This window comes from Puma concolor, chromosome A2 (assembly GCF_028749965.1).
Source record: "Puma concolor isolate L17-30 chromosome A2, mPumCon1.1.hap2, whole genome shotgun sequence".
NCBI lineage: Eukaryota > Metazoa > Chordata > Mammalia > Carnivora > Felidae > Puma > Puma concolor.
The window spans coordinates 140,307,313-140,332,676 of NC_141668.1; the positions used below are offsets into that span (position 1 = coordinate 140,307,313).

Here is a 25,364-nt window from a genome sequence, read left to right on the forward strand (position 1 = left end):
ATTTCCACTTGAGATGTAGGCAGAATGCAAACACTGCCACCTGCAGAACACTCATACACCTATGAAAGATATCAGAAAGGGCAGCCTGGCTTGCCTCAAAAGAAGGTACAGCACACATAAAGACTCCATTCTGCAGGAGACAAGGTGAAGTCCACATAAGCAGAAAAGAAGAAAACCTAAAGAAATGATATGCTGTCTGGGACACGCTTCGAAATAATTCAGTGTGGGGAGTGGGGTAGGATTGAAACAAGATTGGGCCATGACTCATTAGGTGTTTAAGCTGTATGAAGGATACAAGGAGGCTCATTAAAATTTTTTCTGTATCTTTTGTAGATTTCAAATTGTCCATAAGAAAAAGCTGGGGGGGGGGGGAACATGAAAGAAACCCTACAGAACAACAGAAATGTTCTTCACTTCAGGAAGAGGGTTTTATGCTTATAATGCAGTTACTTTAACAGTATTTCACACAAATACCTATTTGTTTTCAGTTAACTATGACCATTTTCTTCTCTAGGCAAGAAAAATTTAGTATTGATACGGTGACTCAGTTAGGGTTGACTGAGGCTGCCCATGCCCCAGTCTTTTCTTTTCTTTTCTTTTAATCTAGCTGCTTATAGATGCCAACCAACCTCTTTTTCATCTTGCCGTAGGCTCAATTATGTCACTGTTATTATGACAGGGAAATTACCTGTCATCAAGTGTGGCTATCACTCTGGGTCGCCATTCCACTCCCTTGCCTAAATATCACAGATAAGAGAGGTGGTGTCCTGTCTGCACTTTCTGGAAAGTGTAAATGGAGTGCTAAACTCAGGACAAATCAACAGGAAGTGCTGAAAGACAGCCTCTGGCCTTCCGAGGGCCATAAAGCATACCTCCCACAGAATAGGTACCTTTGGGGGAGGAGGGCATGGAGACAATGGAAAATTGGATGATTCGACCTCTTCATCCTTGAGAGACTCAGCTCAATCTTTCTAAGTAGCCCAATTAATACATTTTTGGCAGCAAATATTTACTGAGCACAAATGGTGCAGAAGATGACTATACCTCCATCAACAATGCTCCTGTCCTCTGGGAGCTGACATTCTAATGAAAGAGCCACCACATAATATATACTTTCAAATGGTGACAGAATAAGTTGCTTTTTTTTTTTTTAAATCTGCCAAGAAATCAAGGCATTTGTTTTTATTTTTTTAAGGCTCCCTATATATGTTCAGTCACTAATATGGAAACTTTAATCAGTTACTCATACCAATCAATTTCATCTAAAAATAATTTTGTTAGATATAGAATTTCACAAGTTACCTTTGGAAAATAGGGTAATTTATCTTCTAAGTTTAATCATTTGAAAACAGCCAAAATGTATTATCCATCTGTTTCCACTCAGATCACCTGTGTTATCAACTACAATTACAAATTACAAGAAACCAAAGGCAGTAAGAATGTGAGGATGCAAATGGAAACAGGATGACCTCTAAAAGATAACTGAAATTTTATCCTAACATTTGCCTACCTGTGCTAATTAGGAAAAAAAGGGATGATACATTAGCTAACCCACAACTAACCTCACTTCCATCTAAATCAATAGTTCTAACCTCTCCCACAGCATTAACCCTTGGGCAGTCTTACCATGAAAGAACTGGCCAAACTAAGCTACAGGAGAAAAAAAAGACAAAAATCATGGCTCACCAGTTTTGAATTTTGGGGGTCAAGATAAATGAAGGATCTCTGAGAATTGAAGAGAAGCTGTAGACATTACTAGGAAGTAGACATACAGGGGTGCCTGGATGGCTCAGTCGGTTAGGCTTCCAACTTCGGCTCAGGCCATGATCTCATGGCTCGTGAGTTCAAGCCCTGCATCGGGCTCTGTGCTGACAGCTCAGAGCCTGGATCCTGTTTCTGATTTTGTGTGTGTGTGTGTGTGTGTGTGTGTGTGTCTGTCTGTCTGTCTGTCTGCCCGTCCCTGGCTCTCTCTCTCAAAAATAATCATTTAAAAAAAAAAAACTTAAAAAAACAGTAGATGTACATAGTTTAGCCTACAATTTCAAGGAAACTATGACTGCACTACAGCCCATTCAAGTCCCAGATATTAACCCCCTGACCCAAATAAATACTGAATTCAGAAATAAAGTCTAAGATTATCAGCAGTTTAAAGGGTTGAAGAAATTAGTATGCACTGAGTCATTTTCGGTATGTTATCTAATTTAATTTCCACTCCTACAACCTTGGGAAGCAGGTATTATCACGTTTTACAAAGAGGGAAAGCCAGATTCTGAGAGGTAAAAAACAAGTACAAGGTTAAGCAACTTGCTCTCATACCCAGGCTTTTACCCCTAAGTCCACAATCATAAAGCAACTGGATGAGAACTCAACAAGTCTGGTTCATATTCCCAAACATCTTCCAAGATGGGCAGTTCCTGATTCTTAGTGCTTCAATCATGTGGTCGATTTATCTACATTTAACCTCCTTGCCAAGAGGAATTAGTACAGATTTAGTTCCACAACACCTTTTCTTGGTAGGAAATAATCGTCACTAAAGACAAAAGATAACTAATAATTTTTGCTGATTTTAAAACGTATTTTCATTTCTTAAGCAGCCCAACATGAGCTGTTTGTTAGACAAACAAAGCCCACTGCATGAGTGCTGAATATCCTCATGCTTGAATTTTGCAACTGTTTCAGAAAATCCATAAAATCACAAATGAATCAAGAAGTGACCGAATTAAAAACTTCAGTCTCTAAGCCAAACAGCCAGGCAGAATTTCAGCCATCCTGGCCCCTTCAGCATCCTCTGAAGGGTGAGAGCAACTTTTAAAAAACAGCACCTCTAATAATCATTAGTAATTTGGTAGGTCAGAAACACACACAACCAAATCTCTGAGCCCTTTTTGCCTCAAGAAGGTAGTTAAGAGGTCTTAGATCCTCATGGTAAATAAAACCTGTTGATGAATATGTCCCAGCAGAAAATAATAAATATGGCAATAATTGCATTCTAGCCACTAAATGGGGTTGGGTCTCAGTCTAGACCAAGTTGCCCAGTGAAACACTAATACTCTTACTCATCCTCTATTGGGGAATTAATTACCAATAATTACTAGCATGCTGTTTTCACACAGATTTAGAAACCCCTTATGGGAAAGGTATCCACACCCAAAGAATAAAAACTAAGAACAGGAGTGGGTCAGGTCCTCTAATGCTGTACTCCAACTGCTTCATATGAGAGTTGCCACCTAGTGATTTTAATTTTTTAAGCCCAGGCGGACTGCCAACTCAACACTGAAACCGGACTAACAACTGATTTTTCCTATTGCAACATCGCCAGCAAGTCCTGTGCTTTCCCTCTCTTTCCTTTGCTCTCAAACAGCGATTCTCATTTTCAAAATCAACTAATTTGCTCTATAATCTGTTCCAATTGGAAGCTCTCACAGAGCTGCCACTGGTATTACTCTTCTTCTCAGCGCCAAAGGCCAACAAGAGGCCAGTTCAAAAAACCAAAACAGCAAACGTGAAAAAAAGAGAGGCTCTAAAAACAAGAAGTAAATATGGAGACAGAGTAACAATGGGCCAACTCTGGACTTTAAAACATTCAGCTCGCCAACATTCTACCTATTCTTGGGCCATGGACAATAACTATGCCAAAGTAAACGGCTATATATAAGCAATGAAATTGCATTAGGGAATATAAACTCAGGATTTTGGACACCAAACCTCATGTAAGGCCTTGTCCTTACCACCACTGAAAGAGCAACTTAAACTAACCTAAAGTTCACTGGCCTCCAGAAGTCCTTTCTGACTGCAGTGTGTCCAAGCCTGGCACAGGCATTAGATAGCAAAGTTGACTATTCAAAGAAAAATAAAATCTAGGAGGATTTTAGGAGGAAAAAAGAAAAAAAAAAAAAAAAAGTCTGACAGTTTCTAGATACCTGACCTTTCATTTCATTTGGAGACACACCTTTAGCTACAAATATTTCCCTAAATATCCTTCTCTAAGGATCAGTTTTCTTAAAAACTGGCCAATAATTAGACACTGGTTTCACTAACTATGGACGCTAAAGGCTTGTTTCACGATACGGAATTCTGGCCTTTTTCGCACCCTGATCTTGGCAAGTCTGTCTTGGCAAGACAGTCTGGCCAACTGCTCCTCAGTTGTGGTGATCCTTCTGTAGCATCCTAAACTTTGCAGCTTGAACCTCACAGAAATAAGGCCGCACAGATAAACTGTTATCTTTTCTAAAGTTTGGAATCAATTTTGATTGCCAGCAGAAAATTCCTGGTGGCAAGATTTCCTTCCCAGAGCCGCCTAAAGCATTCGTGGAAATGCTTTCCAAGCTAGTAATTCCCGTCTCCACTTGTGTTTTTCAGTAAGAGAGACCAGAAGGGATTTGGGTTCAACTCACTGCTAGTCCCCAAAGCTTATCACTGAGCAACGCAGCTCAGGCTGCACCACACCAGGCCTCCACCAATGGGTTCGAGGACGCTCCCCATTACAGGAAGACCTGGAAACAAGACTTTCCAATCGTTCTGCTCTCCCCCTTCTTCCTCCTCAAGCAGCAGCATCCTCGCGCGTGGGTAAGGAGTGAGTAAGGTAGGGTCAAGTTCCCCACCCTAACGAAGCGGGCAAGCAAACTTCCTCGGGGCTTGCACAAACTCCAACGGGGGGCTGGACTCACCTTCGCGACAGAGCCCCATGACTTCGCGGTTTTTCCCAAACTCCTTGAAACTTTCGTCCAATTCCGTCCCTAGGAGATACACACACACAGGAGGAGGGGAGAGGCAGATCAGTGGCCGGGAGTGTGACGCACGCTCACGCACGCAAGGAGTAGTTGCGGGCACCTCTGCGTACCCCAACTGAGCGATAGCATCTCTGACCCCCGAGGGGGCGGGTCACAGGGTGGGGGCGGGGAGGCGAGGAGGGTCAGAGGATGGGGGACGGAGGGACCTGGGGAAAAGGAGGGCGTGGACACTCACCGTCCTTCCCAGGAAGTTTGGAAGCCTCGACCCACAGATTCCACGACTGTCCCAGCATCGCTTCTGGACTGGGCAGGGGCCTGCGCTCCCCGACGGTCGCCATTGCGGCGGCGGCCGATGTGGAGGCGGCGCCCGGGCCGCCGTCCTCCGGCCGGAGGCGCCGCGGCGGCGGCGGCGGCGGCGGCTGCTGCCGCTGGGGCTGCGGAGGCTGCTGCTGCTGCTGCGGCTGCTGCTGCTGCTGCCGGGCGGCCGCCGCCGCTGCTCCGCCCGCTGCCGCCGCCACTCGGCGCGGCTCCCCCCTGACGTCATCCACGGCCCGCTCCGACATTCTTTCCGCTCCTACAATGTAACAAAAAAGGGGGAAAAGAGTCGCGCGGGGGCCGCTTTTAAGGAGGCGCCGGGGAGTTCCGGCGGCGTGCGCGGCCCGCAGGCCGGGTGGGGCTCGCTGACAGCGCCCCCCGGCCGCCCAGCCCTCCCAACCCGCCTCCTCCCGTGCCACCCCCCGCCCCGGGCGCAAAGTCCGCGGCCCGGGCTCGCTTTCGCTTTCGACTCCCGCGGCCCCTCGGGGGAGGGGACGAGCCGCCGGCGGCCCGCCACCGCGGCGCAGGGTCCCCTGGTTGCCTCTGCCGCCGAGACCCGCACGGAGGCCGGCGCCCGGAGCCGCCCCCGCCCCAGCCACGGCTGCCGACGGCTGGGAGGCCCGAAGACGCACCCCCGGCCCTCCAGCTGCCCACCCTGAGGCCGCTCGCATCCCCGGGCCGGGCCCGGCGGCCCCGCTCCTTCCTTCCGTCCGCGCGTCCGTCCGAGCCGCGGCGCCCGGCCGGCTCCCTTAAGCAGAGGCGCCTCCCGCCGCCTCCTCCCCCACGCCGGTCCCTCCCTCTCAGCTCGCTCCGGCGAAGTTTGCACGTCAAGCCCCCGGAGTGGAGCCAGGGCGAAGTCGGAAACGCAGCCACCTATGGAGGAGCAGGCTGGCCGGCCCCGGGGCACCATCGAATGTGGTCGCCGTCGGGCCCTCCCGCCCGAGGTTTCGGACCAGGGGCCCAGAGGCTGGTGCAGGGAGCACTTCGCTTTCCGCTCGCGGGCGGCCACGCAGCTGTCAAAAGCATGAATGGCAAGCCGCCGCCTAAGGTGTAGGAAACCACGGGCCGGCAAGGAAATGCGGCCCAGGTGCCGTCCCAGGTGTCAGCCCGAAGCCCCGGTGTTCGCCGGATGCCCACCACTAGAGGTCACAGCGTGCGCCCTGCGAACTTGAACTTCTCGTCTAGCAAAGAGAGATCATGAAACCAGTTTAAGATGGAGAGACAGGCGGCGGTGATTCTGTGTACAGGTTTTGGAGACACTACCCGAAATTTCTCTATTTCCCCTTCCATTGCTCCTAGAAGTGATTCGTTCGCCCCGAAAATTTTTTTTAAAAAATCTTGCCATTTTAAAATCGGGTTCATTTTCAGATGGAGTTGTTAGTCCCTCCCTCTTTATGGTTGTCTTTGCTTCGGCAGGGGCGGGACCCAGGGCTTAGGAGAATATACAGCACTTCTAGAAAATGTGTTTAGAAGAGTTTTGTCAGATTTTTGTATACTAAATTAAGCACTAGCCCACAAAATTTAGCACCCCTCTTCAACAGACGCACACAAACACGCGCGCGCCCTGCAAAGCTTTTGCTTAAGTGATAGGTAAAGATAGCAAAATAAAAGACTACTTAATAACCAAAGCGTGTGAAGTACTTGAAACAGTAGCAGACCACACCAACCACTCTCAGTAAGTGCTCTGTTATTTCAAACTGACGTGAGAATCTGAAGCCTGTGACAGAAACAAGGATTTTGATCATCATGTTTCACGTGGCAATAATAGCACTCTTGTGGCACGTTCGTCACAGTTGTTTGCTTACAGGTGCTTTCTCTAGGTGGGGAGGAAGAGGGTTTCATGTTTTTTATCTGGAACATCTGGCATGATAGAGGTGGCCAACTTCTCTGCTAAAGAAACAAAGTCCAACAAAAATGTTTAAATAAGAGTAAAAATAAGGAAATATTATTGCAATCTAAACAACGCAGGGCTCTTATAAGAAAGGGCTTAAGTTGAAAATTTACAAGCGTTAAAAATACACACACACACACGATTTTTTTATTTTAAAAAGATTTAGAAATAACTCTGTAAAATTTTCCTGGATTGCATGCTAACATAAGTTCCAAAAAGTGAAATGATGCATGCTTCCTGTCTTTATCTAAGAAGTAGTAGAAACAAAATAACCCCAAAAATGGTGGAAATTATTGGAAGGATTAAAAAAAAATCATTTCTAAGGCTTTAACTTCCTTTTCTCACTGATACTCAGTGAGAAAAATGTGGGGGCAAAACATTTAATTCGTTTGGTACTAATAGGGTTCCTAACTCTTAATATAGGCCCTCAGGAACACTTGAGTGGCTCAGTCAGTTAAGCATCAGACTCTTGATTTCTGCTCATGTCATGATCTCAGGTTTCCTGACATCAAGCCCCACATGGGGCTCTGTGATGACAGTGTGGAGCCTGCTTGGTATTCTCTCTCTTCCCTCTTCCTCTGCCCCTCCCCACCCTCAAAATAAATAAATAAACACTAAAAAAAATAGGCCCTCAATATTGGAAGCCCCAGCATACTTTGAATTTTTAATTCATCCCAAATTACTGAGAAATCTGTAAAATTATATTAAAATATCCACCTTCTCAGTTTTCCTAGATTAAAGTACACAGTTTATTAACAACTTTGAATTTTATAGTTCTACCTTTAAGAGGGGCACCTGGTTGGCTCAGTAGTTAAGCATCCAACTTCAGCTCAGGTCATGATCTCATTGTTCGTGGGTTCCAGCCCCATGTCAGGCTCTGACAGCTTGGAGCCCGGAGCCTGCCTCAGAGTCTATGTTTATCTCTTTCTTCCCCTCCCCTACTTGCGCGCTCTTTCTCAAAAATAAATAAACATTAAAAAAAATTTTTGAGAGAAATGAAAATTTGTGAATTTGAATGTCATTTGGAGCTGCCATTTTTTAAAAAAGCTTAGAACAACCCAGCTATATAGATAGCAAAGGGAGCTTGCCAGTTGAATACAGCCCTTCTCGTCTCTGAGTACAGTATGCGAATGAAAATAAGGGGAAAAATGGCAAACTTGAAGCACAGACCCACTTCCTCAAGACACTGCTTGATTTCCCTCTTTTTACATGTGAAAATCCTTCAAGATTCACTAATATAACCTCTGGCCAATGGGCTCAATGTGGCACTTTATAATACTTCGCTTCTGTCCTTACTGTTGCTCAACACATCTTTCTTTTTTCTTTACAGTTTTCGTTTAATAAAGAAAATACAACAGAATATAAAGTGAAATGTAATAAGTATCCTCTCAGCATTATGAACTCTATTAAGAGAAGTTGTTACTAATAGCAACTCTCAGTTGTTGAGCTCCTACTAGGTGCCAAGATTGCCAGAGGTACTGTTCACGTTATCTCAACTAACATGCAAAACCGTGTAAGGGGGAAGGTGTATTACTTCAACTTACAAATAAGGACCATCGGGCGCCTGGGTGGCTCAGTCGGTTGAGCATCCAACTTCAGCTCAGGTCATGATCTCACGGCTCATGATTTCAGGCCCCACATCGGGTTCAGTGCTGACAGCTCAGAGCCTGGAGCCTGCTTCAGATTCTGTGTGTGTGTCTCTCTCTCTGCCCCTCCCCCACTCATGCTCTGTCTCTGTCTCTCTCTAAAATAAACATTAAAAAAATTTTTAAAACAAAAACAAAACAAAAAAACAAATAACGACCATTAAGGAGGGCTCTGGACCTAGGTGCTAGGAATTCTTTCTGGGTCCATGGTCTTGCTCTTCCACTTAAAAGTTGTCGGGGCGCCTGGGTGGCTCAGTCGGTTGAGCGTCCGACTTCGGCTCAGGTCATGATCTCACAGTCTGTGGGTTCGAGCCCCGCGTCGGGCTCTGTGCTGACAGCTCAGAGCCTGGAGCCTGTTTCGGATTCTGTGTCTCCCTCTTTCTCTGACCCTCCCCTGTTCATGCTCTCTCTCTGTCTCAAAAATAAATAAACGTTAAAAAAAAAAAAAAAATTTTAAAAGTTGTGTAACCGGAGCAAATTACCTAACCTGTCTGCACCTCAGTTTCCTAATAGGTAAAATGGAGATAAAGCTAGGTTTCTTCTGAGGAATATGTGAAAAGATCCACGGAAAGTTGGTACAAAGCTTAACACAAAGTGAACAGAATACATAAGCGTCTTATATCAAACTAAGCAATCCAGATCAATTCTTATCTGTGAAATGTATTTAACTTTGAAGCTGAAGGATAACAGGCAACTCCATGACATCTCCCCACCAATCATCTTCTGCTGAAGCCAATGCATTTACCACACTCTCTTCACCCATAAGAAAGTCCTAAACCCTTCCAGATGAGGCAGTTTCTGACATCCATAGTTGGTTTGGGTTTCCCACAGTTCAAATGAGTCACCAACAAAAGTCAAAACTGTTAGCTGAGAAAGTCCAGTGTTCTGATACACAAATTGGGGCAATATTTCCAAAGTATTCCTTATACAAAGGGCACAGTCTGTAAACAAGAGTACAGCAGAAACTCAAGTACTTATTTTACCTACCAGGCCATAATAAAAAACCCTAAGGACTTCTTACCGAAGTACCTGTCCTCTATACCCCCCCAAATATAAAGAGAAAATTGCTAATACAATTTATATTCATTTAATGTAATTATTTTAATATAGTAGTGTGCCTTGTATGCTATCAGTGTTCCTGCCAGCATACTGATTATGTCTCACAGCTATGAGGATCTTCAATATCTATCTGCATAGATAAATGCTATGTTTTATAAGGTTTGACTAATGAGGACTCAATTGATCAAACATTTCCTTATTGCCTAACACATTGTACCTGGTAGGCACAAGGTAAACACAACATAGCGATTTTGCTGACGACATGAGAAGAATAAGAAGTACTGGAAATAATTTAATTCATCAAAATGCTCTTATGCAAAAGGCTGTCACCACCAATTAGACTGTATGTGGCTTAAGAACTAGGCCGTCAGAGGCGAAATGCTGCCAAATTCTGAACATTTCATCTCTTCCAGGGATGCATTTAAAATATGGCCTGACTTCACCATCCAAATTTAGGGACGTTCCCAGTAGGTGCCAAGGGTAACAAGGTCTCTCTTTACAAAAAGTATTCTTCGCACAGCAGATCCACTTGTAAAATGCTTTGTTCAAAGGCCAAAGGCATCACTAAGTGGCAAAAATAAAAGTTGATCTTTTCCACTCTTTAAATCTGGTTTAATGTAAAATGGCTGAAACTGTCCAAAACCTCTAAGATGCAAGAGCCCACACAACCTCCTTTTTATTTGGAAAAAATCCCCACTGGTCCCACTACAACATCTTAATAAACTTGAAAACCAGGAACCACGGTATATTTATCTGTGCAAATTACAGGGCTGGTAACAGAGATTCTCCATTATCAACCCCAAAGGACTGCAGTCATTTGAGAAACAAGAAACTCAGATCCCCTGAATTAGGAGTATTTTGGTTTTGGTTTATTTCTCTTAAAATTGGCTGAGCCTTAATTCATATCCTCTCTCCCTCCTCTGACCACACCTCTCTCTCTCCCTCTTTCTTCTCCAGAGCCAGGGCTCTCTTCTGCATGTGAGGTTGGCAGGCAAGAACCCTTTAACTGTGCTCCCTCTAGTGAAATCCTTAAAGCCTGTCATGAATACCTCTATTCCAGCAGGGGGAGAACAGTGGAAGGAGGAAATTGAATTCAGCTCAGTGGCTGGCATTCCTGACAATCAAGTGCAAAATCAGAAATAATAAGGATGGTTGCAAAGGTGGAAATTTAAAGATGAGGGCAATTATCTTTTTAAAGACTTAACCCGTACACGTATTCATTCTACAAGCTGTGTCATTTGCCAAGACGCACAACATTTTGAATACTGAGTTTGTTTTCTTAATCACATGTGTGTAGCTGCGGATGAATTCTCCCAAAGAAACATTCACCACTAATACCAGACTGTTTGAAGGAAAAGAAAGATTTAAAAATACAAAGTAATAAGTTTTAACTTTAAATTGAATACAGATCAAGTGTTTCTAGGGATTTAATACTGGCCTGCAAATTTAAACTACTAACAAACTTGATTTAAAATCTTCACTTAAAGCCTTTAAGTAGCTTTAAAAAAAAAAAAAAGAAAAGAAAAGAAAAACAAGAATAGTGGGGGAAAAAGTTATGGGAAAAAAAATGGAAAAAGTCAGACCAGCGTTTAGCTATAAAGAGAGGCTGACTATATAAAGTTCTGGTGCACTGCCTCAGATGCAATAAAATGCAAAGATTAAACACACTGTTAAAAATAATTTCCTATGTCTTCCTTGTACTGTTGCAGTGTTCAGTGTTTCACTGAAGTGACTGTAAGTGTTACCACCTTATAGGGCCGCCAGTTAAGAACAGGAGTTCTAGAGCTGACCCGCCCAGGCTGAATCCCCGTCTACCACGTACTAGCTATGTAACTCTGGGGAGTTACATATTTAACCTCTCTGTACCAGTTTCATCATCTATAAAATTAGTAAAACAGGAGTTATCTGCTTCATGAGGAGTATCAGGAGAGCTCATAGTACAAAAGCACCGTTAGCCATTTTTATGCTGTCACATGGAAAGCCCCAATTTTAACCTACCCATGCTATACTATCACACCAGTCTTGCAGAATGAAGAATGGCTTTAGTTTTATGTCAGTTCTTGCTCTAACAGTTTTAGGGGCTCCCCACTGACCACTGAATTCAGTAAAAACTTCTCTCCTAGCACTCAGGGTCCTCTAGAGTTGGTCCCATGCCACCATGCCCACAGAGTTCCCTCCAGCAGGTACTCTACAATTCAGCCAAAATGACCAAGTGATAGCTTCAAACACGCTCCCCACTCCAGACAGCAGCCCCCAAGCTTTGTTCATAAAGGTCACTCTATTTATAATACTTTCCCTCCCTTGGCTTAAATCCTACTGTTTAGCCAAGTCCTTCCTCAAATCCCTTTTCTTTAACAAAAGCTTTCCTGATCCCTCACACTAAGCCCATGAGAACTCATCCCCACCTCTAAATCACAGGACTTCATGGACTGGGGTTAAGAGTATGGGTTCTGAAAGCAAGGTAGCAATGAGATATATGCTTACTTTTCCCAGGGATCGACTGTCTGCATTCCCAACCTAAGCGTGTCTTTGGGAACTTGGAATCTACCTACCATAAGATGTGTGGTGGCCAGGTCCCAAAGCTCGTCAGCAAAATGCCTTTAGGCTACACTCCAGGACCAACAGTGCAGGTGTGTTAGTACAAGAGGGAAGGAACAACACAACTTTCTTTCCCCTTCCCCCAGCAAAGTTCCAGTTCTGAGCAAAGTCCTAGACCTCACCAACATGACCCCCTTGCTTTTCCCCATTGTTGTGTACACCCTGATCCTATAGCCATCGGGGTTTGTACTGCTTCTTTCCCAAAGGACAGACTATTCCACAAAGGCTTTAATCCCCCATCCACCTCCAAAATAAAACGTTCCTCTCCTTGGTAGAGATAAATGGCATGCAGACTTAACTATTTTCCACTAAACATGTGAGTGAATGAATGAATGTAGTTTTCTGTCTTCAAATCCTACCCCAAACACATATTTTCTCACATAAAAGGGGAGACCTTAACCCAAATGACCCTCTAGATGTGACAGTCCCTAAACCTTTCTTCCTAGAAACACACAATTACTACATCCCATGGACATTCTGATTTTAAATGCTACAATCTAGGACAGAAGGCAAAGTTTCTGACATTTTAACCTACTTAACCTAGCTTAGCCTCTATTTTGATCAATGTAAAACCTGCAGGACCCAGAGACTTTGATCACAGCCTCCTCCCCACCACACTGGTCCAAGTGAAGGAACTTCAGGAGCAGGAAAAAATCGAACTGAAACAAAATTGCTACTGGTGAGAAATCCACCCTCCCTACTCTCCAGAGCTCTCTGCCTCTCTCCACTTCAGAAAACAGGTATTTTGCACAAAGCATTAGCATTTTTCCAAATGGTTTCTGGGGGGAGTGGCAGCAGAGAGCAGCAATCCTAAATCAGTGGTTAATAAGCTAGAGTCTAGAACCTGACTTACCAAGTATTTCTTAAAAACAGAGCCAAAGAGATAAGCTGGACTTCACCAAAACCATTAAACCTTTGTGCTTCAAAGGACACTCTCAAAAAGTAAAAAGACTCCACAGGGAGAAAAAATTTGCAAATCACATATTTGATAACGAACTTGTATTTAGAATGTATAAAGAAATCTTACAACTCAAAAAAGAAAAAAAAAAAGGAGGCAAATAATCCAATTTTCAAAATTGGCAAAGGATCTCAACAGACATTTGTCCAAAGAAGACAACACAAATAACCAAGAAGCAAATGAAAAGATATTCAGCATCATTTGTCATTAGTGAAATACTAGAAAATCCACAGTGAGATACCAATTCCCAACCAAAAGAATGTCTATTATCAAAGCAAAACAGAAAAAAACAATCTTGGCAAAGATGTGAGAGAAAAATGGAATTCTTGTACATTGCTGGTGGGAATGCAAAATGGTACAACCCCTGTGGAAAACAATTTGGCAGTCCCTCAAAAGGTTAAACACAGATTTACAATAAGATCCTCTAATTCCATTTCTAGATGTATATATTCAAAAGAATTGAAAGCAGGGACTCAAACAGATATTTGTACACCAATGTTCATAATGGCATTACTTACAATAAATAGCCAAAAGGTGGGAGCAACCCAAAGGCCCATCAACTGATCAATGTATACACACAATGGAGTATTATTCAGCAATTAAAAGGAGTAAAGTTCTGGTACATGCTACAACACAGAGGATCCTCAAACACAAGCCAAGTAAAAGAAGCCAGACACAAAAACGTACTGTATGACTTCATGTATGTAAAATATCCAGAATAGGAAAATGTACAGAGACAGAGAACAGCCGGGTGGCTTTCAGGGCCTGAGGGGAGGGGAAAACGAGGAGTTACCGTTTAATAGAAACAGGACCGTCCTTTGGGAGTGATGAGAATGTTTAGACCTACAAAGAGGTGATGGTGGGAGACGACCATCAGGGGGAGGTAAAACTTGTCCCAGAGCCCATTTCTGCCACTGCCTAACTCTGGGCCTGAACAGGACACATTTTGTCTCTCCCTCAGTTAGCTTCTCTGTAAAAGGAGGACCACAAGGGTATGTACCCCTCATCTATACAGTATCCCAACAGTATTCTAACTTGCAAGGTTGTTACCAGGAGTCAATTATGTAATATGTTCAGAACAGCACTTGTCACATAGTCAGTACTCATTAAGTGTTAGCTATTCTTATATTTTATGATACCTCATCCTCTTTGTAATAGAGGTCTTTGCTTTTCTTCTTTTTTAAAATAAGTTTACTTATTTATTTTGAAAAAGAGTGATAGAGAGTGCATGCACATGAGCAAGCAGGGGAAGGGCAGAGAAAGAGGGAGAGAAAGAATCCCAAATAGGCTCTATGCTGTCAGCGCAGAGCCTAACACGGGGGCTCGATCTCACAAACCCGTAAGATCATGACCTGAGCCAAAATCAGGATGCTTAAGTGACTGAGCCACCCAGGTGCCCCACTTTTGCTTCTCACATTTTTTTTTTTTTTTTTTTTTTTACAAATGAAAGTACCGCATATAATGTAGCAGCCCAAAAGAAACAAGTGGAAAGACAGCCAAAGTATAAATTTTTTAAAAGCAACATGCAAAATACTACAGACTATGTGCCTATTTTTGTGAAACCGTAATAATCATAATGACAAATCTATGCATAGAAAACAGTTGAGGTAACTCTGGACTTAGGGAGAACAGGAAGTGAAAGAATGTAATTAAAGGGACTTCTTATTAACATACAATTTGTATAATGTTTCCATTTTTCCAGCTTTATTGGAATATAATTGACATTTAACATTATGTAAGTTTAAGATATGCAAGTATTTTGGGGCATCTGGGTGAGTCGGTTAAGTGTCTGACTTTGGCTCAGGTCACGATCTCTCAGTTATGGGCTCGATCCCCTCATCAGGCTCTGTGTGACAGCTCAGAGCCTGGAGCCTGCTTCAGATTCTATGTCTCCCTCTCTCTCTGCTCCTCCCCTGCTCACACTCTGTCCCTCTGTCAAAAATAAACAAACATCAAAAAAAAAAAAAAAAAAGTCTACCCTGATCACCTTTATTTAACACTGCAGCTCCAGCCCTCCTCAGCACACCTGATTCTCATTATCCTAAGCTGCTTTCCCAACCAACTATCACCATCTAGTACAATATATTTACTTACTATATTGTATCTATTATCTATTTATTTCCATTAAAAAAGTGCTACAGTGGCAGAGATTTTTGTCCCTCTGATCCCCAATGCCCAGAGAGTACAGCATGACACAAGAGGGTGCTCAAGAAACATTTGTTGAATAGGTATTGGGCCTATACTCAGCTGACACTAAAAAGGGGCTGCCCTTTTACACTGGCCATGAATTTGACAGTTTCTCACAGTTCTCCTGGCGCATTTCATGCTTCTACCTGTCTGGATGTGACTTCGTCACACTTCTTCCGGCAGACTTGAGTTTGTTATACTTCTTCCTTCCCTGCCCTTTGTCACTGACTTCCTGGTATCATATTAGTCTTTTCATCTGAACACTATTCAAAAAAGAGGAAGTCATACTTGTAGTCTGTGAAAACCACCTCCTATTCTCTTTTCCTCCTCAGGAACAATCCCTCTGCTCAGAGTGGACGCTCAATGAAAATCACAGGCTAAACAGCTCCTTTGGCATTTCGGTCAAATGTGTTTTCTCTCTACCTCCCCCTGAACCCCCACATCCCACCACTGCCAGGTGCTCACTACCATCTAGGAAAACCCTGCTCCTCTCTTCTCTGGCACTTTTCAGACATTCCTCAATGAACGCCACCCTTTGTGAGGCGTCTGCCTTTTCAGCTTCAGGTCAGAAAATTTTAAAGGCCCATTTTGAAGGCAGAGACTTCAGAAAAGCCCAGTCACTTATTCTAAACACACAGCTACATCCTAGGGCGCCTGCGTGGCTCAGATGGCTAAGCATCCCACTCTTGACTTTGGCTTGGGCCATGATCCCACGGTTCCTGGGATCGAGCCCCACATCAGGCTCTGCACCTAATGTGAGGCCTGCTTGGGATTGTTCCTTCCCCCTCTGTCTCTCTCAAAAGAAACATTAAAAAAAAAAAAAAAAAAAGCTACATCCTTCCTGAAGTTCCTGTTTCTGTTTGTTTTGTTCAAAATGTTATCTTTGAAGGTGAATGTTCGTGTTGTTTACAGTGTTTCCTTCCATCTTGGCTATAGTTGTCTAAACTTCACTGAAGCATTGCATTTGTCTGTTGCCTAAATATACAAGCTGATCAATTTCAGAAGTTGAAACTCTGGTCTTCCCTGTTGGCATTGTGTTCAATTTTATCCCTAAATGACTCATCTTAAACTGCATCTTAAGCCCCCTCAGTCCTTTCAGGAGTAGACAGGAAGATGGATTTTCTTGTTTTGTTTTAATAAAAATTCCTCCCTAGGATGCCTGGGGGGCTTAGTGAGTTAAATGTTTGACTCTACTTTGGCCCAGCTCATGATCTGTGGGTTTGTGAGTTCAAGCCCCATGTCAGGCTCTGTGCTGACCACGTGGATCCTGCCTGGGATTCTCTCTCCCTCTCTCTCTGCCTCTCCCTCACTCAGGCATGTGCTGTCTCTCTCTCTAGCTCTCTCTCTCAAAATAAACAAATAAACTTAAAAAAACATTTCCTCCAGGAACTTTTCTTCTTTTTCACATTATGTGAAACTTACCACCTTCTTCCCCAAATAGTAAATGCACAATGGCAAATATACAGTGAGAAACTCAATTAATAGTGGCTGCTTTTTTTGTACTGACCTGGGCAAAGGCACTGGGCCCAGAAAGTGTGCCTGAAGAACTCCTGCCTATTTTACACTTTGCTTAGGATCTTCCCTGCTCTGAGCAGCTGGCTCTATATTGCTTGTGGAGAAAAGAAAAGAGAAGCTAGGTAAAGTGGAACTGGACAGAAACATAAGAGCATGTCTTTGGACAAATTCCTAGCAAAAAGTAGACATGGATGGGGGACAGGGAATGCTCCTATCTCCAAAGTTCTCCTAGAAGTTGCGGATGGTTATTTAGCACTTTTTCTTTTGACAAACACATACCTAATAATATTGTACTCTTAAATTCACAGTCATGTCATATTAGTAAGATCATATTCAAGGTTATACTGGAGATCTTACACAGGTACCCTGAACTTTAAAAACCATCATCCTTTGGTAAAATTCAAACTCTATTATAATCAGAAGCACTGCATTCATTCAGCTGAGCTATGTTGAGACAGCTAATTACCTTTTCCTTGGCGGGCAGGCCAAAATTTCTGATTGATTTACCAGTGGATCTTCATCTGCTATGATTGTGGAAGTTCTGTCTTCTTAATTCTGTTCAGATCTACAAAAAGAGAAAGGGGGAAAAGGATGAAACAAAGAATAAAGCTAATCAGAAATCTACAATCTCATTAGTTGCCAGATGTTCCAAAATTATTATATGTGCTTTGAAATGTCAAAGTGTTAAAATTCGAGCACTTTACCAATTTTACAACAAATGCAATTCAGGTTATTGTTTTGTTTTTGTTTCTGTTTTTGTTTTGTTTTTTGTTTTGTTTTTTTTTTACAGTGAATTTAATTGGCTATATTTACAACAAACTAAGAATAAATACTATTCAATGTGTACACAGAGTTAGTCTCCTGAGGCTTAAAATCGTTGTGTGTAATTTGCCACTAATGACTTTTCACTTAATTTTTGAAATGGTTATTCAGAAAGCCTACCCTTATGAAACCTGTCAGTATCAGAAATTTAAAACACACACACACACACACACCGAATGAGATTATTATTTAGAGAGCTCACTCCATCCTTTATCACTCAGCAATTTATATAAGCAATTCATAATAGTACAAACAGAAAACAAAAACTCAATTAAGCCATCTTTCTAAAAAGCACAAAGGAATTATGTACTCCATCATCTACATATTTTCATACATATGTGTATATATAAATTTCAAGTAGAATGTGGCTACTATTAAAATTAATTTGTAGAGTAGCACTGAGTTAAGGAGTCAAGGGATTAAAGGTTAATAATCTAGAATTAGAAATTAAGCTGGTTTTCAAGTTTGACATGCAGCAGAAGAGAAACAACAGCAAATACAGGTAATGACACAGCTTTGGAACAGATGCTGTCAAGGTATAAAGCACAAGGCAGGCTACTTTCATATGAAAAATTCACTATTAACACACATCTCTTCCTATAATTCTCACAAGCTACATACCAAAGGTGGGTGGCAAGAAGGTTGCTTTGCTTAATTTTTATTTATTTTCATATAATCTAGGAGAGTAAGCTAAAAATTTCTATGGTCTGAGACACTAATAAAGCATCTTTGAAAAGTCAGCGGCTGAAATTCTATGCCATGTTTTGAACATTTATTCATAATTATCTTCATTGGCTTTTAAGTTATTCCTGGATCATATCCTTTCCCTCTTCCTTTTAAAAACAGTTTGTTTCATTCACCCACAAAATGTTACCCAGTAATGTAATCATTCAGTAACCATTCCTACAATCTTTATAAGCCAGATGTTCCCTTCCCTGGATTCCTAATTCCTTCCTAGTCTCCTATCTTTTAAATTTTTTCTCTGATTTCCATTTTAGTGTTCTTTTTCTGCCTTATTTCCAATAAAAGCCAACATTCATTTCTTTGCATCCTAAACACTTTACAGCTATGCAAAATCACTCAAAGGAAGCTACAAATTACCAGGATGGAGACAGCCAATAAAGATGTTTTGTTAGAAGTAACCACTCAGGTGGTTACTGATTGCTTCAGAGCTGACCAGGTGGAGGTTGAACAGCACTGGCCTCAGGTTAAACTCTGTGCTTGACAGGATGTTGTTAGGTCAACTATTTTCCCATTTTCCCTCAGGAAATCTAGCCAGATCGCCAAAGTACCCAAGCAAGTCACCAGATTTGGGGTACTCTACGAAATCGCCCCCAAGATAGTTTCTACCTTTAAAAGAATTCACCACTTATTGGCCTGCATACCTTAAAAATGCTTTAAGGGAGACTCTGAGAGATAAAAAGGTAGTGGCAGCTACTAAAAATAAGCACTTAAAAATAGTAACTTCTCTCGGGATAGGGGGAAGAAAACTATCCTTTGTTTGTATATGTCCTCCTTTTTTATCTTCACGAGACCACTGTGCTCAAAAGAGCTGTTGTTATGATCTCCATTTTACTAGTAAGGAAACAGATGGAGAGAGGTCATAATTTGCTCAAGATTACCCAGCAAATAAATGGTTTGGACTTGGAACTAGAATGGAGGCCTTTGGTATTCTTTCAGTTCCCTTGCCAGTACACCAATCTGCCTAAACAGCAACTTAATTTTGTTTTGCAAAGACAAAGAGAAATTGTTTAAAAGGTAGACTGGAAAGCATTTGCTAAGAATAGAAACATAGAACTTGACAGCTTTCATTCATTCACCACCTGCTATGTAACATTCAATGAATAGAATTTTTAACAAGACTTTTTCTTTTTATTTTTTTAAAGTTTATTTATTTTGAGGGGGGGAGGGGCAGAGAGAGAAGGAGAGAGAGAATCCCAAGCAGACTCTGCACTGTCAGTGCAAAGCTTGATGTGGGGCTCAGACACATGAACCATTAGATCATGACCCGAGCCGAAGTCGGGCGCTTAACAGACAGAGCTACCCAGGTGCTCCAGATGTTTCTTTTAAATGACAGCCAATTAAAGATGGGAGAAAAGGAAATAAAAAAGACATAACTTGAATTCCTCTAAACTCCTGAGAAGCATAAATTTATTTACTCTTTTTTGGGGGAGGGGGAGGGCAAGTACAAGACTATAGCAGATGCCTTTCTTCTAGAGGAGCTGCCTAGCCTATGGTGACCCTTTTTTCTAAGTACTTCTCAAGCCCATGCCAGTCATATTTGTATTATGCTACTCCAAACTCCTCTGTTTTGGCCAAAGTTGGACACAAGACCCAAAGTGAGACATTCTATTTGTCCTCCTTGGAACTAGAGTTTAGAATGAGGAGGGTCTACTCTGGTCTAGGCTGCAAGCCACTCCCATGTACTCTCAGTCTATAGGAAAAAGCCTGTCAGCAAAGAGAAGAATGGAAGTGCTGCTCAGAGCAAATCTGAGCCAGGAGCCCACGAAGTTCCAGAGCAAAGAAAGGGAAAAAGCTGGTCTGCGGGGAGGTGGGTGGAAGGGGTTCTAGGACATTCCTGTCCCAGGTATGGTCCACCAGAGGCCCAAAGCATTTCCTTCCCTAAGTGTTTAAGAATCCCCTGGACCTACAGAGTAAATGGCTCCCCTGGTCTGAGCCTGAAAGTTCAAGTGATTCTTGATTAAGTGCAACAAAAATAATCTTGTTCAAGACAGTAGAAAGTTTTGGTGTTGTTTTTTTTTTTTTTAATTTTTTTTATTATTGGGGCCCTGGGTGGCTCAGACGTTTAAGCGTCCGACTTTGGCTCGTGTCATGATCTCGCAGTTCGTGAGTTCAAGCCCCACGTCGGGCTCTATGCTGACAGCTCAGAGCCTGGAGCCTGCTTCAGATTCTGTGTCTCCTTCTCCTTCTCTGCCCCTCCCTCTCTCTCTCTCAAAAATAAAGATCAAAAAAATTTTTTTTATTATTTATGATAAATTTTATTTTCATTGATATTCCATTTGACATAATTTCAAATTAGGTCTGTGTTCTAAGATGAGCCAAAGAACAGAAACTCTAAAGCTCAGAAGAGATTTTTTTCACACTGTTCTGATTGGGCATGGGGTTTTGGGGTCCCCAAAGTTGATACCTAACATTTTACCCCTTGAGGCTTTACCTACAGTCACAGAGAGAAGAGAGAACATCAACACACAAGAATCAAACTGTAATAAGGAGCTCTTGGGTTACAAACCACTGTCTCTTTAAGGCTATAATGATAGTGAATGATTTCTTCTTCTGGAAAGTTCAATGCCATTTTTTTTTTTTAAGTAAAATGTCAGAATATGTGAAAATGCTGCATTTGTTTCTCTTAATACATTAAAAAATAATGGAAGTTTTTAAAATCTTCATGAGTCCATGCTCGGACATGACCACTACTGATGGGGTCTATTCAACACACAAGTTTGGCGACCATCAGGAAACTGGCACCCGCGATTAGGCCCGCAGGCAGAAATTTCCCAGAGTGGTAGAATCTCATCCATCCCCATAATGCCAGCTAAGGTTCCAGATGTAGCTAGGAAAACCCAATGTTCCTCGGATCCTGAGACAGCTGATAAGCACCCAGGCCTATTACACTTCCAAAAACAAGCCCAGCAGCCCGTGACTGGACGTTACCTGCTTTTTGCAAAGCCAATGATCCCACCAGAAGCAACCAGTGCAGTATAGCCAAAGCCAATCCAGTGTAAAGGCACTAGTGGGCCAGAGTCCTTCTGCATTGTTCTCTTTCACTCCGACCAGATAGAAGAGTACACCAGGCCTGCACTTCCTTCCCCTAAGACTGCACCCATGGCGCACAAGCCGTGAGGTGTGGAGTCCAGGCCCCCCGGAAACCAAAAGTTTTGTTTTTTAAAGGGCAGATACCACCAGCATTTGTTGTACAAGAAGATTCTGCGGAATGTCCAAGGGTTTAGAAAAATCCTCTCATTACCTTTATTTTTTTTAAGTTTATTTAGAGAGAGAGAGAGAGAGCACATGCACATGAACAGGGGAGGGGCAGAGAAAGTGGGGGAGAGAGAGTATCCCAAGCAGGCACCATGCTGTCAGTGCAGAGCCTGATACGGGGCTCGGAACTCCTGAACCACGAGATCATGGCCTGAGCCAAAACCAAGAGTGGGACACTTAACTCACTGAGCCACCCAAGTGCCCCTCATTACCTTTAAACAGAGACCAGCCCACAGTTACACGAACAATATCAACCTTTACAGGGAAAATGACTTATTTTCCAGAACATTTTTATGTACTTTTAAGACTCTGAGAGCCTCACTGTAATTTAAGGCATAATCTAGATCACTTATTATACCGCCAAGTCTGTCAAAATTAAACAAAAATGCACTAACCATGATAGAGGAAAGAAAAACACGCTAAACTCAGTTGGCCCCGTACTGAAGCAGAACAGCATAAACTTCTTTTTATGTCTTAAACCTTCTTAAATGTAGGAGCTTGAATAGCTACTCACCCTAGGTGCCCTCTTCAAGGGCATGAAAGGGAAGTGAAGAGGGTAGAGAGGGCCCTACAAGGGCGGCAATGCAAGTTCTGACTCGATTCTCTAAGTTAGAGCTAAGGGGAGGCCAGCTCCGGTCTCTCCATTCTGCCCACAGAAAGACTGACAACGAACAGAGGTTTGCTCCATTTATTTACTCAATAAAAACGTACTGAGCATGTGCTCCACGCCAGGTACCATGCCTGGCACTGGAGTTGACCATGTGTTCAGCTGAAAGGCCTAACCCCTGGGCTACATATTTTTCTTTCCGCTCTTTGACCCTCGCTACAGAGTCCACAGGCCTAAAACAGTTCACCTTATTGTCTGTTTCTTTGGCGATCTTAGGGGGAAAGAGGAATTTGCTGCTACTACTAAAAGGTGGGAAGGTTTACATAAAATTCCGTATTCCCTTTTGCTTTTGGAAAGTTAATAAATGTGGCCCCTGGGGCCAGCTCTCCTGCGTGGGGATAACTGGCTGATGCTGTCACAGGCTGCCCCTTGTCACTGGGCACGTTCTTTTCAAAGTTCCCTCCTAGCTGTATCACTTGTTTCCCTTATACACCTGTCTCTTGTGTGTGACCCTGAGCTCATGTTGTTATCCTAAGGCTCTTCTAAGATCTCCCATATGAAACAACACAGACTAAACATTTTAAAAACAGATGACATGTCACCTGTAATTCTCCAGAAATATGGATTAATGTGGTTTACTCATTCTCTTCCTTGCTTTCACCCTGACAGGCTTTCTCCCTGGCAAAACAAATTTAAGAATGAAACTCTATACTCCCCACAGCCTGACTTTTAGTGGTGCTACTGGGTATCCACCCCTTCAAAGGTCGGCTGGAGTTTTCCACCTACTGAGCTTCAGGGTCTGCCCCAGGTCACTCCATTCAACACCAGATGAGAATAGGAAAACATAACTGCTAAAAAGGGAGCTGAGAGAGCGCCTGAGTGGCTCAGTCAACTGAGTGTCCGACTTCTTCTCCGGTCATGATCTCATGATTCGTGAGTTCGAGCCCCGCACTGGGCTCGCAGGCTGTCAGCCTGTCAGCACAGAGCTTGTTTCAGGTCCTCTGTCCCCCTCTCTCTGTCCCTGCCCTACTTTCACTCTCCAAAAAATAAATATTAAAAAATAAAAAGGAAGCTGAAATCACTTACTAGTAAGGACTCCCAACACCTCTGGCATTGGTTTCATGGGTACATTTTAGTCTCTGCAGTCAGTCACTAGGGCTTTCTCGATTCTCTGTGAATCTGCACATGGAATCTCAGCACTTCTAAAACAGTCTCCATTTTCTGACAGTGCCTGGCACTAGAAGGTTTCCATCCACATTCAGCCCCTCCCTTCTCACGAAAGGTTTCCATATAACTATCCCTCACTTCCCTTGCCATTTCAGGTCGTGTGGCTCTCCCATCTCAAGCCCCAACTTCCCCAGGCTTCGCTGAGGTTAACTGGGCTTACTCTCTTTTTAGCTGAGGGGTAAGCCATTTTCCATCAATTGGAACTATGGTACACTATTTCACCATGAGCCTAAAGGAGAAACAAAAATATAATACAGTTGTCAATAATTCTCCACTTTGCGCAAAATACTTGCTCAAGTCAGTAGATCTGTACGTCAATTACAAAAGCACATGACAATAACAGTTGTAGCTGACAATTACTAAACACTTACTATGTGCCCATTTTCAACACACAGTAAATCCTTTACATGCATTCTCTCACGTAATCCTCCCCGTTCTATGATGTAGGAACTTTCACTGCACTCCTTTAGCAGAGAAAAAACGGAGACTTGTGAGATGAGGCCCTAAAGGGGTAACAGTGAGGCAGCTGCATACCAAAGTGGAGCTTAAAACCATTCCTTCTACTGCCACCCAGCACAGCAATCCCTACCTCTGTTCCTGCCACTGGAAACTTCTCCTTCCTACCTTCCAAGCAACTCATATCCAGCCTTCAAAACAAACCCCGATAAACCTCTTCAGGTCATCACACCTAAGTCCCTCAATGGGCTTCTTAGAGGCAGGGTCTGCAACATTTCACCCTTGTATCCCCAGGGCCTGATATTTTAAGTGTTAATAAATGCCTGCTGAACAGAATTGAATTCAGTGGAACCACAGGCTCTGACAGCTACCCAACCACTCAAGATAATGTGGGCCTGGGGTGGGATGCTCCTGCCTTGCTAAGAACTTGCAATTACGCCTGAGCAATATGTAGCTGTTCTGGCATCCACCCTCACTCTTCCAGGCCAAATCCACCTATAGAGGAAAAAAGGGAAGGAGGGATGAGAAGTCAAGGCCATGACTCCTACTGTCCTCTTGATAGAGGAATAAAAATTCTGTGGTGTTGACAGGGAGGAGGGGAGCCTCAGAGGGACAGAAAGCGTTGCTCCCCCAATATTCTGCCAGGGGGACATTAACCTCCTATCACTGGAGTAGGGTTATCAAATTCTAAAATCCACATAAATATACTTAGTCAAATCATTCTTTGCTACTCTAGCACTGTCCTTTAGGAAAGATGTCAAATAAATGAACAGCTAGCCAGTATTTAACACTGGAGGCATACTTATTAACACTACCAATAATAGTAACAACTTTTACTGAGTGTTTATTCTGGGCCAGCCCCTGTGCTAAATACTTTGCATGTACTACCCTTTGTAATCTTCACCACAGCACTATGAAGAACATTTATAAATGAGGAAATGAAGGTCTAAAATAGTTAAATGGCTTGCCTGAGGTTACTACCAACTGGCTCACAGTCAAAGCCGTGGCTAGTGTGATAAATATTAATTTTTATTAATAATGCTTGCAGGATTTTTTAATTCCCCTACCCTTCCTCTTTATTTTTTTTTTAAGTTTATTTATTTCTTTTGAGAGGGAGAGAGTACATGTGTGTGCACATGAGCAGAGTAGGGGCAGAGAGAGAGGGAGGGAAGGGGGGGGGGAGAGAGAGAGAGAGAGAGAAAATCCCAAGCAGGATCCTTGCTATCAGAGCAGAGCCCAACTCAGGGGCTTGACCTCACGACCCATGAAATCATGACCTGAGCCAAAATCAAGGGTTCATGCTTACTTAACTGACTGAGCCACCCAGGCGCCCTCTACCCTTCCTTTTTAAATT

At 42.9% G+C, this 25,364-nt stretch overlaps 1 protein-coding gene and 1 pseudogene across 9 annotated transcripts in view; both read right to left on the reverse strand.

The window, feature by feature from the left end:
- Positions 1-25,364, reverse strand: part of ATXN7 (ataxin 7) — a 134,622-nt gene that overhangs the window by 88,665 nt on the left and 20,593 nt on the right. For 2 of the 9 annotated variants that reach the window (XM_025915983.2, XM_086697684.1), the window contains exons 2-5: positions 17,366-17,464; positions 5,700-6,935; positions 4,966-5,304; positions 4,668-4,736 (exon numbers count right to left, since the gene is read on the reverse strand). In XM_025915983.2, the coding sequence (XP_025771768.2) occupies positions 4,668-4,736; positions 4,966-5,304; positions 5,700-5,955 (664 nt within the window). In that variant the 5' untranslated portion in view covers positions 5,956-6,935; positions 17,366-17,464. Of the gene's footprint in view, positions 1-4,667; positions 4,737-4,965; positions 5,305-5,677; positions 6,936-15,530; positions 15,553-17,365; positions 17,465-25,364 lie in introns of those variants that run through there. The other 7 variants (XM_086697686.1, XM_086697689.1, XM_086697685.1 and 4 more) reach the window with 7 other exon arrangements.
- Positions 17,488-22,227, reverse strand: LOC147583565 (transmembrane protein 14C pseudogene; annotated as a pseudogene).